The sequence below is a fragment of the Coptis chinensis genome, chromosome 5 (genome assembly GCF_015680905.1).
Source record: "Coptis chinensis isolate HL-2020 chromosome 5, ASM1568090v1, whole genome shotgun sequence".
In the NCBI taxonomy this organism is placed as follows: domain Eukaryota; kingdom Viridiplantae; phylum Streptophyta; class Magnoliopsida; order Ranunculales; family Ranunculaceae; genus Coptis; species Coptis chinensis.
In genome coordinates this window covers 50,986,551-51,000,626 of record NC_141460.1, presented here as the reverse complement: position 1 = coordinate 51,000,626, position 14,076 = coordinate 50,986,551, and the positions used below count along the sequence as shown (strand labels likewise).

At 37.4% G+C, this 14,076-nt stretch overlaps 2 protein-coding genes across 2 annotated transcripts; one reads left to right on the top strand and one right to left on the bottom strand.

The window, feature by feature from the left end:
* Positions 1-408: 408 nt before the first annotated feature.
* Positions 409-1,197, bottom strand: LOC147497835 (uncharacterized). Its single transcript, XM_086563025.1, has one exon. The coding sequence runs from the start codon at positions 1,195-1,197 to the stop codon at positions 409-411; it is 789 nt and encodes a 262-aa protein (XP_086419151.1).
* Positions 1,198-2,431: 1,234 nt separating this feature from the next.
* LOC147497834 (aminoaldehyde dehydrogenase 2, peroxisomal-like) lies at positions 2,432-13,778 on the top strand. The gene is made up of 20 exons (XM_086563024.1): positions 2,432-2,659; positions 3,387-3,640; positions 3,722-4,828; positions 4,922-5,001; positions 5,476-5,547; positions 5,670-5,965; positions 6,712-6,785; positions 6,957-7,037; positions 7,120-7,268; positions 8,093-8,185; positions 8,280-8,403; positions 8,497-8,550; positions 9,204-9,335; positions 9,887-10,006; positions 10,378-10,391; positions 10,482-10,540; positions 10,843-10,919; positions 11,487-11,599; positions 12,900-13,029; positions 13,123-13,778. Exons 7-19 carry the CDS (start codon positions 6,747-6,749, stop codon positions 12,904-12,906), a joined length of 1,062 nt encoding a protein of 353 aa, XP_086419150.1. The 5' UTR covers positions 2,432-2,659; positions 3,387-3,640; positions 3,722-4,828; positions 4,922-5,001; positions 5,476-5,547; positions 5,670-5,965; positions 6,712-6,746; the 3' UTR covers positions 12,907-13,029; positions 13,123-13,778.
* Positions 13,779-14,076: the final 298 nt, after the last annotated feature.

Genomic DNA, 14,076 nt, shown 5'->3' with positions numbered 1-14,076 from the left:
CTTCATTTGATTTAGCAAATGAATTACAATTTTATTAATAGAACGACAACTAATACATGATTGCAAACACATAAAATAAAAAATAAATAAATAAAAGATAACTATTACATATCACCCTTATTACATACTACTAGAGTTACTCTAATTATATAATAAATAAATAAAAGATTACAACAATCAATGTCGGTCACCCCTAATGCTCCATAGATGCTTTCGACAAGGTCGCTTTTAAGTCTATCATGCATAGTCTTTGATTGAACTTCGTAGAGTCCCTTCAATGTAATGTTCCCGAGTAGGTGGAATTTGTGGTTGCCCTTCGGATCGAATGTACCTCCTCATTTCATAATTTTTTATTCTTAGCTCCGATTACCATATTGTGCAATATGATACATGCTCTCATAACAAGCATCATTGTCTCCACATGCCATAATTTGCAAGCTTTTGCCAAAATACTAAATTTAGCTTGCAAAACCCCAAAAGCTCTTTCAATATCTTTTCTTGCGCTTCTTGCATCGTTCGCGAACCACTTCGTCTTAAGAGCATTAGGGTTTGAAATTGTTTGTATAAATGCCGCGATAGTCGATAGATACCATCGACTAAATAATAACCCATATTATAGTTATGCTGATTTACATCAAAAGAAATAGGTGGAGAAGTACCATTGATCACGTGCTCAAATATCGGCGAGTTGTCCAACACGTTGATGTCATTGTGTGATCCTGGCATCCCAAAGAAAGAATGCCATATCCACAGGTCTTCGGTTGCAACAGCTTCGAGAATAACAGATGGTTTTCCAGAACGACCACTGTAAGCACCTTGCCATCCAGTTGGACAATTATGCCATTCCCAATGCATACAATCAATGCTTCCCAACATACCCGGCCATCCACGTGTGGCAGAATGTGCAAGCAAGCCGCTCAGATTCGCAATATTTGGCCTTCGCAAGTAGATCGAACCGCATAATTTGATAATTGCATCACGAAATGCCTCAACGCCTGGGTTTCCACTTTGCTCGAAAATGTATAATTGATCGTCAAGTTGATCAGACACCGTGCCATAACCAAGAATACGCAAAGCTGCAGCCACCTTGACCAGAGGATCTATACCAGGTTTACCAGCATTGTTAACTTTAGGCTGAAAAAACTTAAAATGAGTTTGAATATCGTTGAAGATGTGAACAAATAAAGATTTTTTCATACGAAAGCGCCGTTTGAAATCCTCTTTCGGAAAGACAGGATGATCGACGAAGTAGTTGTTCTTCAAGATTTCCAAAGTCAGAGCATATTTTCTATGTTTAATTTTTCGACCCTTCTTTGAACCACCATGTGGTGCCTTCGAGCATGTACTTGTGCTTGTGCAAAGTACAGCCAAAGTGTGTTTCATAAGAGGCATGGCATTAACAAATTCTTCATCAAGACTATCTACCGAAGTCTTCCATTTGGAGGAGATGAAAGAAGAAGACGACGATGAAGATGAAGATGAAGATGAAGACTTAAAGCGGAAATATCTCATATACTTCATGATCCATTTTTTCGCAATGTGTGTGTTGTTTGTTAAGGATTGATGTGAAATGGTTGAGTTGTTTGATACAAATGTTTGAGTTGAGTGTGTGTAAAATGAAGAAGGAGATGAGTGTAGATATAGAAGGTAGAAATCGGGCGTTTTGCCCGTTTTTGCGTTGGAGCACGCGACATTAGGAGTGTAGCGACATTAGGAGTGGTGGCGCAGATAAGAGTAATGGCGCGGCGAGCGACGATAATAATGGCCTCCTTGTTTGTGGTCAAAGTCAAAAAGTTGAGCGACATTATTAGTAATGGCGCCAGCGACATTACTATTGTCGCTCGCATCCGCATCCAAATTGCCAAATTTGCGAACAAGAATGCGAACAAGCAGGTGATGCGACCACCTAGAGTTGGAATTCCGGGAAATTCCGACGCATTTCTTCAAATTTGAAGAATGCGACCACGGATACGTCCACCTAGAGATGCTCTTAGTTATTTTTCTCTTCAACCAAGGTCGAAAATATCGTCTAATATATTAATATATCGGAATATGGGTACACGATATGGAAATAATGTATATCGATTGACTTGGATCGATATATATTAGCAATATATCTGATATATTTGATATATATCGATTAACTTGTTGACTGTTTGATCGATTATATTTACTGTTGATAGATAATTCTGACATATGTCATTATATATCAGTGATATATATATATATCAAAATTTCAACTATTTCAAAAAAGCTGGAATCTCTAAAATATCAATATAGACCGTTATATTTCGGTTTTGGGGGTGGGGAGAATATCGGCATATATGGAAGCATTGGGCCCTGTGGATTGCCCCGTTACCCACATTTCGGATGAAGTACAATTTTCAATTTTGTTTCAGTTTATCGGAATTTTCAAAATTTCAAAATTTCAAAAAAATTCGAGAATTTATATTCCCGGCTTCCCCACGATCCCCACACACCACGTCCAAACCCACGATCACCATGTTTCCTCCCTCCACTTTTGAATGTATCTCCACTGCACATTATCTATTTCCACTCCATTTATTACCTCCCCTCCCAATTGGAGACATCAACCATCAACAGCCAATAGTTGTTCTCTGCTCTGTTTCTTTTTCAGCTCGCGTGTCAACACTAAAAGGTAATATTTTCTATGTTCTATATGTTCAATGCTTTAGTTCTTCATGTTTAGTTAATGAACACCTGTTATCAATTATTCTCTGCAATTATTCTGATATTCATGCATGCGAGACCATAGCATATTACCCAAAAACGTAATCTAGTTCTGTAAGTGTTTATTTTAGTTTGTTGTCTATGTTATAGTGATCAATTTGATAAGAGACGTTGACCATGGTAATTGGTTCATATGCTTTTAAGTTGAGTTTTATATGTTGTAGTCTCTAGTCTGGGAACTGATCTTATGTCAATGAACCCTTGGGAATTCACTGCCCTGTACAGTAATGATGTTATGCTGAATCTTATTCCTTTCAGTTATTGATTTGAGAGAATGTGAGTAGGACTCTTGTAATTTTTTTAAAGAGAGCCTTTATTTATGTTAACATACTGTCTGACTTTTAAACAAGTCCTGAATTTATATTTGGATGGAAGGTTGTTTTCAGTAAGCATGATTTGAGACTAGAAAAGCTTACCAGAAATCAAGCAAGTCTGTTCGTCCCTGACATAACTAATCTATTCTAAGAGTGAAAGATAGACTATACTTAGCTCACTATTCCCGTGAAAATTTCAATAAGGTATGAAAATAGAGTAACTAGTTAACTATTTTACAGTGCTAAAAATTCGCTAGATAGTATATGCAATGCTGATGTTGTCCTAGGTCTAAATGTTTATTTATTTATTTTTTCTCTTAGATTTCCAAGTTCCAATGGATCGACTAGAGGAGGAGGTGGCTGGTCTGAAGATGAATTTGTATGCAATAAAAGAGTACCTTGATGAGGCTTTTATTGGCATAATGTCTCATATCAACAATATTGAGAAAAGAATTCAGGTGATTAAAGAAAAGCAGAAATTTGCAAATGATGCAAATATTACAGATCAAGGAGCTAGCGATGCTTCACCCGTCACTCCTGGACTGATGAAGGAGGCAATGAAAAGAAAATAGAAGGTAAATTCGTGTAAATGTTTTTATGATTAAGTAAGAATTAATAAAATAAAAAATTGTTGAATAGTGAGATGTTTTTTGTAGGTAGAGTATCTCGGGGATGTTGAAATACCTTCCTATACTCATTGCTACTTTCACTATATGGATGAAGTTCCAGAAGTTGTGAGACCATTCACATTGGATATTGAAGAACCAATGGGAGATGGAACCGGTGGTTTTATTGCCTTGGCTTTAGCATTGGGTTATCGTAAAAAGAATTGGATAAAAGTACAAGCAGATCTGTTGGTAGAGTTGAGTTGCTTTAAGCAAGAGTATGTAAAGATGTTCAGTGTTCATGGGTTTAAAAATTGTGTGGAGAGCCTTTTAAAATCTGGTACGGATGAATTTATGAAGATGCCTGAAACTGGTTATCTTGCAGCTTCAAAGTATCATACTGCCGTTGTCTTTTTCTCAGAGGCAAAGTCCGTCACTTTTCTCCCACTGAGATCAGCTATCCCAAAAAATGGCCCTAAAGTTATAAGTATTGGACTTGTCGAGAACAAAATGTTAAACCTCAAGCTCAAAAGAAACTATCCGATGCCAGAAATTGCGAAGCTTTGGTTTGACTATCATTATCCTACTAACGGTGATTGGGAAACTTATTTTCAATCACGCTTTGATGCATACAAGAAGGTTGTTGGTACAAGTCCTGAATCTCGAGGGAAAAAGCGTGGTAGTGGTGGAGTTTGATGGACTGGATAGGAGCAGTTTTACTTCTTTGTTTTGGTTTCTTAAAACTTATTTCATAGGTGTAGATAAGTTTCTAGTTCATGTTGTCTTTATTTCAACTAGGTGTTTGGACAGATAGTCCTCTTTAGTGATCTTTCATTAGTGTTAATAAGTACAATATTATAATTTTTGAATTTGAGTTATTTTGTTTGTTTATAGTCTTTCTTTAGTGTTGATGTATTAGAACCCTGTTTTCCTTGTTACTATATTTTCTACAGGTTGTTGCCTGCTATTATTCCTCCTGTTTCTACAGGTCCATTGTAATAGAGCCACCATTACTTGCTAGCACTGCAGCATAGGAGTCTGCCTCCAATCAAATCCTAGTCCAATTGCATTCCACAAGTTCTCAACGCGTGTATAAGGCTAAGAGCTGACTGGCTGGAGGCGTACTATAGGAAAAGAGTTGCATGGGCCACACTAAAAGTGAGTGAATTTTCTTAATCTTTTCATCATCCTTGAAAAATATGTGCTCATATCTCAACTGGGGATTTGTTAATCTATACTGCGGAAGTGCAGAAATTCAACTTGGCAGCAAATGCATTCTCTGAGGGTTTGAGGCGGGATCCTGAAGACAAAGAACTCCAAATTGCTTTGAGGTTTAAGTTATATCTGTACTAACACTTACACCCTCATTCTTGATATTGCTAGCGGGGATTTGACCTAGGAGTGCCCTGTACTTCACTGGACCTTTAGAAAAACGTGAGATGTACCATTTGTGTTAAAAAAAAATCTATGCAATACTTATATTTATTAAATTAATAATAATATCCTTAAAATTTATTGATTAAGCTAAAGGACTTAAGCAACTAAGCAGCTATGCTAGTAGTTGTTGGACAGTTCCACTGCAGGTTTCCAGGTTAAATAAACTCTAATGTTATAATTTCCTTGAGAAATATTTTGTTTGTTAATATGTTATTTTGACAAACCTACAGTATGCGATTAGCAAACAACACAGTACAACTAACACCTACAACTAACTACAACTAACACAATACAAATTTCTTCTTTCCAAGTTTTGTGGGTAAGTACCTTAGTGTGGATTTAATTTTTAAAGGAATAATGGTCTTCAGGCAGCTGCTGTAACCCTTTCAGAATTAGGAGAATATGGCCAAGCTGCTTCTCTACTTGAGAAATTGTCCAAGGTTTGCTCTGCACTTGTTCTCAATTATCAGTGAGTAGAACCCAAGTAGAATTTGCTATATATATCCAGTTGTTTGGACAGTTCTGGAGGTTACTTTCCAAAAAATTTACTTTTGTATTTTAGGAAAAGCCAAGCGATCCTGATGTTTATCGTTTACTTGGCGAAGTTAAATATGAGGTCAAGGATTATGAAGGGAGTGTTGCTGCCTATAGGAGTTCTGCATCTATCAGTGGTTTATGAAATTTGAGATTAAGTTTACAAATCTTGCTTTCGCTTAAATCAAAAGTACTGGCTTACTTCTGAATTCTGACCAGATCCCATAAATGTATTCTCACTTGTGCTAGGTGTGTGAATCTATTAACTTTGAAGTACTGCGTGGTCTCACAAATGTGCTTCTTGCAGCTAACAAACCAGATCAGGTTTGTTACTAGATTGCTACGTTTTTTTGTTTTGTTTTTTTCCCCCTAGTTTTTGCAGTGGCATATCCACTTCTTTGCTTCCGCCTCCTCATGTATGAAATAAGCTAGTGTCTTAAAACAAATATGAAATAAGCTAGAACATCTCTTGGAAGTTGACTCCATTGATCTTGGTTCTTACCTTCTTCTTGTTTTTCAGTCCTTTTTTCCTCGGCTATTTTCATATTGCTAATTAGTAAAATAAGTGTATTGCGGTTCCAATGAATAAAAAAAGTGTATATGCAATTAGAACGCCATACATGGAACTACAGTAGTTAGCTAGTAGACAGAGTCCAATGCTAATCTCGAATCTAGTTCGTTAGTTCCTTCATTTTCTCTTTCTGGAATCTTGAGATCTAGTATGCCCATAATTTCCCACATTCCTAAATTAGTGTATCTGGCCATCATTCATTGACTAATACTAAAATGTAGATGGTTCTTGTTTTCTAAACCAATCAGTACGTTAGGAAGAACGTTAACATAACTCGTTCTAGGTCTTACACACGGAACATTTTCTTTCAATCTACTTTATTGTATGTGACCCTATTGCATACATCACTTGGAATCCTTACTAACTAATTATATAAGTCTAGGATCACAGTATGGATTCTGTTCCTTCTTTCCAATCTGTACAGATTATGCCTATCCAGGCAGTACTTTAGTGTTGATGCATTAGAACCCTGTTTTCCTTGTTACTATATTTTCTACAGGTTGTTGCCTGCTATCAGAACATGAGTCAGGTATCATGGACGAGTTCCAAAGTGACAACTCCTTCACAGTGGAGGTACTAAATTTATGGCTTCAGTTACATACATTATTTTCTTTAAAGTAGAAACAAACTTTAAGTTTTTTGAATTTTTAGTGAACTGCAAGAACTTACAAATCTTGGTCGGAATGCATAAGATAAACAAGCCCTCTAGAGATGAACACATTAGCAGCTACTGGGTTTATGTAGGTGACAGAAAGAAAAGTTGAGTTGGCTAAGTTGGAGTCAATAGATTCAGGGAAGCCACTAGATGAAGCATCATGGGATATTGTATGTGTTACTTAAACTATAGCTTTGTTTGAATGTAATGCACATATATTATGTTTCTGATTTGATCCTTTTTTTTTTGTAGGATGATGTGGCGGGATGTTTTGAGTATTATGCGGAACTTGCTGAAGGTCTAGATGCAAAGCAAAAGGCTCCTATTACTCTTCCTATGGAGACATTTAAGACTCATGTTCTTAAAGAACCTATTGGTGTTGTTGGCCTAATTACTCCTTGGTATTCATTTTTTTTTTAATTTTATTTTTGTTATTGATTTACATGTTTATCTAATTACTACATAGAGAGAACATCGTTTGTGACTTCCGTTATAATAATGTTTACAATTGTTGGACGGTGTGTGATCTTGTCCCGTTGTACGACTTTGTGACTTTATAAGTCTACACATGTAAACTGTGATGTTTGGTTCTTATATATATCATATATGATTCCATTGCTAAAAGTACGAACCATTTCTCACCTTTGAAGACTAGATGTTTGTATGAAACACTCTGGTGCAGAATAATACATTATAAGGATTCTAGGTCAGCTATAAAGGAAAGGTTATGGTTCAAACTTTCAATTTTTATGGTTAAAACTTTCAATTTCTTGTAATCTATTTGAAGAAACGTATTGCATATCTACTAGAAAAGACTGTATTTTCGTTTGATCTTTGGTTCTCATGGTTGTTGGGTTACATGTAGTTGCTGAAGGAAGAAATACATATCTTTGTAGACTAATGTGATTTGTGCTGTTATATATCAGAACTATCTGTATGGTGAAGCGGCTTCATAAATACTTTTATTAGCCAAATATCAAGTTATGTATTTAACGTGTTGAGCAGTGACTTCGACTTTTGAATGGCTGCGTTCATATCACAAGACTTCAGCTTGAGGGTTTAAACAAAATTTACCATATAACAGTTGTTTCATTACAGAACTGAGTTTCCATGTTAGATTTCGATTTATTTATTCATCCACAGATGTTTACTAAGAATTGCGTTTAAAGTTTAATCATATTCTTAATGTTTATCCGTTTTTTTAACTTATTTAATTTCCCTGCAGGAATTACCCTCTTTTGATGGCTACATGGAAAGTTGCTCCAGCTTTGGCAGCTGGTTGTGCAGCTATACTGAAGCCCTCTGAATTGTCGTCCTTGTATGGTTTACTTTCCTTCCCTTCATTGTCCCTTTTTGTGCTCTTAGGAGTTGTAATTATCTCTATAGATGTTCATTTTTATTTCCATTTTCAGGACTTGTTTGGAGTTGGCAGATGTTTGTAGAGAAGTAGGACTTCCACCTGGCGTCCTAAATATTCTGACTGGATTAGGCCCAGATGCTGGCGCTCCTTTGGCTTCTCATCCTCATATGGACAAGGTCCAGTTGTCTTCTTGATTTGTATCCTTCGTCTGTGTTTTTTCTTTTTCTTTTCTAGCATTCGTCCTTGTAGTAACATTGGCTCTTAATCAGATTGCCTTTACTGGAAGTACTGCAACCGGTAGCAGGATAGCTAGCCTGATAGTAGTAAGAGCTTGACATTTCTTACTTTTATCTACTAGCGCACTACGGCCCTGACTACACTACACTTGATATCAGTAGGCCCAGCACCAAGCAATAGAGTTAAGAAAGGGAGTTCTTCTCCTTTCGAATTAATGCTACTAGTCAGAGAGGATATGAAATAGAGGAAGACCTAACTATCCCAGCAAGCGAAGGAAGACAAGACCTGAAAGCAAGGGTCCGAAGGAGAAGCGTAACGAGGATCTGCTTCATCAACAGAATCTGCTTCAACTAGATAGATCGATGAAACTTGCCTTTCAGTTTCCTACTTGAATTAAGGCAACGGCAAGTCAAGAGAGGATGTTAAACATAGATCGGAAAGAGATACACTCGACCTTAGTGAAAAATTACACTAAGGATAGTAGCTTTAACTCCTTTTGACCCTCGTTTAGGGCTTCAGTTGTCCATCACACTATTCTTCCAAAAGGGCTGACGAGTAGGATATCCCTCTTCGTATCCTCCCTTGCTTCGAACTGACTTAATAGGGCGGGCTAGTGTGATCAGACTTCCCTAAAGTGAGGACAGGAGAATACCTATGCTCTTTCGGCGCAGATGTTAGCGAGTGACCTCGTCCCTTTCCGCTTAGCCAGTAGATATCTTTCCTTCTCCTTTCGAAGCAGGCAGCCCATTTTATGTTGGTTGAGCCAGCCAAATCCGATCCGTATGCCCATAGTCCAGGAACTAGCTTCAGCCCCGCTCTTCCTTCGCATGAAGAGACCAGATTGAACACAGCCTTGACCCAGAGTACCCAGGTAATATATGATATCTTCTTCCCCGTCATCGCCTGTATCCCTTTCCTCATCTTATTCCTTGGGGGACAAACCAGCACCAATAGGAATGTTTTGGGGATTCTCTTTGGTCCCTATTCGCCGTGTCCTCGACAACGGCTGTTTGCTTCCCGTTGAACCGCTTAAGAATCTTCCAAAACTGCCACTGCTCTTCTAGCTTGGGTGGGGTCTTCTTCCATAGACGGATCAGGATTAGAAGGCGGAGGCGAGGGGTAAAGCGGACTACAGATGGATGGACCTACCCTCCTGACAGAACAAAGCAGCTTTAGAAAGTACTATCCTGCAGCCTTGAGATCGAAAGATCTCGCCTATTAGTTGAGTAAGCCCCCCGGTTTGAGTAGAACCTCAACTGAAAAAACGGTTACCACTTTGGCTTGAGGGGACGTTCCTTTAGCGGAACCAGGCCTTATCTGTACGTATGCACTTCCCGACTCGTTCCACTAAGGGGAACTGCTTCAGAAACGAAAGTTGGAACCACTTTCCTCGATACCTTGAAAAGTGCTATCGCACTCCAGGGGGCGGCTACAGCATCAGAGTTGGTTATCCGCGAATGCTGGAGGGAGGTTGACCAACAAGAGGTTCAGAGGCAGGAGTTGACAGAGAGAACGATTTTGCCTATGGTTTTTCCTCGTTCGGTGAGTGTTGCATCCTTGTTTTTTCTAGTGGTTCACTTTCCGTGAGTTTCCCTTTTTCTGCCAATTTGGTGAGCTGGCAATTCTCGTATCTACGGCAATTAAGAAAATGCTTTATTGCACTGAACACCTTCCCCATCTCTATTTGAGACAGATAGAGTTTTCACACAAACGCCTTGACTCGCCTATCCGAATCCTCTACTTTCCTTGTTCGTTCACCTGCCCTGTCTGCTTCATCTTACCCGCTGGCTTGGACGAGTACAGTTCACTGATTTGAATCACTTAAACTAAAGCTCTGATATCCGTAGTACTTCAACCTTCTTTTCTTACTCGTCACAGTAAGAAAATAAGGCCCAGCACTACGGCTGCAGCAGCTCAAATGGTCAAGGTGTGATAAAGCATGCAATTTTTCTCTGACATTTATGCATAAACTTTGCATCCTCTTTATCTTCACCCCTTATTGCTTCGTTGATCACAGCCTGTTACTTGGTGGCAAAAGTCCAATCGTTGTATTTGAGGATGTAGACCTTGATAAAGGTTAGTGTCTGATTGTCGTTAAAGTTTTTTTTTAATTTGATAAATATGCAGCAATTTGTGCATTGCCTCACAAGATATGCAGTGTATTTTTCTATTTTGCTTTTAAATTTACAATAGGAATCAAATGCATGTTATAACCCACCCCATTCAATTTGTAGCATCTGACTGTCTTCCTAAGTTCCTATTATGCTATATTTTGGGCCCAGAGTCACCTCAATCGCATCTTTGTATAAATAGTAAATACTAAACAAACTTTCTTGTTAATTCTATAATATAATGATGATGTTTCGGGTTTTTAACAGCTGCTGAGTGGACTATTCTTGGTTGCTTTTGGACAAATGGTCAAATCTGCAGTGCAACATCTCGTCTTCTTGTACATGTAAGCGTTCGAAGTAGATTTAAAGTTTTGTGTAGTTCTAATGCATATTTTTGGTCTAAATGAATTATAACAGACTTTTTATTCAAATGGTGCTAACCTGTTGCAACAATTAAGCACTTGATTCATGCTATTCTGCTTTTTCTTTCTATTTGTTATTTTTTATGTGATTATTGGAATCATGATTAATTTGCAAATTTTCCATGGCGCAAAATAATATTTTTGACAATTTGATAGGATTAGTCAGTTTACTATACATACATGCTTTTGCCTTCAAGGCCTTCTTGGTGCATTTCATTAAGAAAAGAGAAATAGTTGGTTGTGTCTAGTCTTGAAGAAATGAGGGAATGTGAAACTAAAGGACATGCAATATCATGTAACCCTACATGAACTCCACTTTCTCATTCATTATTGAATTTGTGACTTTATGTGGCACAAAGACTTTGACAGTGGGTGCTAAATATTGCTGGTGTGATATGTTTCAGACCAGCTGCTTTAATAGTTTCGTTTTGTTCTCTGTTGTAAACAAAATTTTAGTGAGCTTACGTTTATATTGTTGTATTATATCAGGAAAGCATTGCAGATGAATTTCTACAGAAACTTGTCAGCTGGACCAAAAACATCAAGATTGCAGATCCCTTGGAGGAGGGGTGCAGGCTTGGCCTGTTGTTAGTGGAGGGCAGGTATTGTAATTTTCTAATGCCGGACTTATTTTCTTTGAGAATTGTTCTGAATTCCAAAATTTTATTTTCAGAAATAACGAACTTATTTACTCGGCTATATTTTACTCATCAATCCCATCTCGTTAAACTCCACATCAATATGATTACGAAACATCCAATCAAAAGTCCAAGAAATGGCCCAAATAAGTGTAATTCAGATTGGTAGTCCAGTTTGATACATTATGGGAAAATGATCATAACTTTCTCTAAAAACCTTCGTTTTGCGAACCGTAAATTGGGTTAGAAACTAGACTTAATGAGCTTTCTAGTGGTGTGTGTTATGTATTGAGAGACATCCTATGCAGGTTCAGGTTTGACTGTGAACCTAGGTGAAAATTATGATCAATTTTAATGCTTGTCTCTTCATATTCGAAGTTTGTGTTTAGTTATAAATTCTCCAAGACTTGTATTGGAAGGGGAGATGTATTTTGAATGAAGTTATAGTAATTTTATTGAGAAGGAGTTCTTCTTGGTGCAACAACTCTTATCTCTTTGGCGGATTCCATCGAGTGGCGAGTCCTAGTAATTCAACTCTTATCTCTTTGGTGGATTTCCATAGGGTGGCAAGTTCTTTGGTTTCCTTTTAATTTTTTGTTTGTGTTTTACTCTCTATTACACTATTCAAAACGGTGTCATATATGATATATGGTAATTAACTGGAAAAAATTGCTAGAATTAAGAGTTCTATACTAAGAAACATGGACACTTCATATTCTTAAAAAAATCCGTGTCAGACACGCATGCACATAGACACTTGTGTCAGAAACACAAACACATGCATACACTTTCAAACTAGGGTTTATTCTATAACCTAAAAAACTAAGAAAATAAAATCTATTATCATAGTTACAAGTCCATGATATGCCACTTTCATTGTTATTTATTTGTAAGGAGGCGCTTTCTAAGGTTATGAGTCCAAGAATTAGTTGTGTAACTAAAGAATAGTTATAGTTTCTTTTTTTAATAGTTGTGTCGCCGTGTCGGACTCTGACACGCATATGTGTGTCAATGTGATTTAGGTTCTATAGTACATGAACTTTTTAGAGATTTATCCCCATGAAAAATACGAATGTCTGCCTGTAAAAACCAACTGCCTAAGTGCCCCTGTCTGATTTTTATTATGCAAATCATGAGAGAGTTTTCCATTATAAATTTCACTCTTTTGTTTACAATCAAAGCATTCTTAGTCTTATTATTCGGAAACTTCTTTGTGTTCATGTATTTATTATCTTTTATTTCCTCTTGTCCTCGAGTAATGCAGAACCTAATGAACGGATATGTGTTCAAAGGCAAACCAATGATCATACAATTTGGCCGTAATCCTGGTGCTGCAAGAGCAAACTAAAGCTCCATTGCAGATGAAGACAAATCCATGCTGCTTGCTGTGGCCGGTTAAGTTTATTCTTATTCTCTTGTTCTCTTGTTCTCTTGTTCTCTAATTCTATCTGATGTGTGACTTTGGACTGAACTTTATAATTTTGCAGTAGTAAGCAAAGCAACATCTGGCAAAGCTTAAGGAATAAGTTGTGCCGCTGACAAGCAGCAAAGCTTCTAGGCATCGCATAAAGCTATTACTTTCGGATTATCTGAGCTGTTGGAATCATGGATTTCCAGAGCTGATGGCAAAGTCATCTTGAGCAATTCATCTGGGAATCTCACCTAGCTTCTTGCTGTGGACATGTGGTTACTACTCTGTGACGTTCAAATGTTATCCCAAAATTTAGTTCACGGGTTAGTTCAACGGCATATAACTTCAGAACAACAGATGGGTCTCACTGCATCTACCAGATTCAGTGGTTTCAGATCTATCGCTGCCCGAAAGGATTTCAGAAGTCAAGTTAATAAAAAAGATAAACTGCAATGGGAGGGATTTGAGTGCTATTGATTTTGGCCAAGGGATACAGTGGGAGGGTTGTGTGTGAAAAGAGTTTACAGAAGCTTTGAATGCACTTGAAATATAAGTTTATGTCAAAAATGTTTTAAGTTTCATTTGTATTATACCAAGCTCTCCCACTGTGGATCAGTAATGTCTCTTGTTATGTGTTGCCAGTGCATATACAACACTTTTGTCAAAGAATGTTGAGATTCTTTTGTATTTTTTTTTTATAATATGTTGTGTTAATAATCTCATTTGAGTGCTCCTCGCAGTGTGTCCTGTTAATCAGCTCATATGAGCTGATTCCCTATACCAGATAATGGATTCCCCAAAACATAACCTTATTTGTACTGTCCTAAGTAAACTATATTTATCTTAATATTAGAAACTTTATCGATCTTGTCCAACACCACGCCTCCTAAGAATGTAAGAATGGTACAAGCTGCTGGTTCCTCCATGCGCTGCTCCCTATTCTTTTAATTCCCGGGTGAATCTGATGTCATTGCAGATTTCACAATGTCATATTCTTTTCGATGACTCTGCCTTTCCTAAAGAACTGATT

Coding starts and splice junctions, on each gene's coding strand:
- LOC147497835 (XM_086563025.1), bottom strand. CDS start 1,197: ATGAAAAAATCTTTATTTGTTCACATCTTCAACGATATTCAAACTCAT.
- LOC147497834 (XM_086563024.1), top strand. CDS start 6,747: ATGGACGAGTTCCAAAGTGACAACTCCTTCACAGTGGAG. Junction 7,038..7,119: donor ATGAAGCATCATGGGATATT/GTATGTGTTACT, acceptor TTTTTTTTGTAG/GATGATGTGGCGGGATGTTT. Junction 10,920..11,486: donor CATCTCGTCTTCTTGTACAT/GTAAGCGTTCGA, acceptor GTATTATATCAG/GAAAGCATTGCAGATGAATT.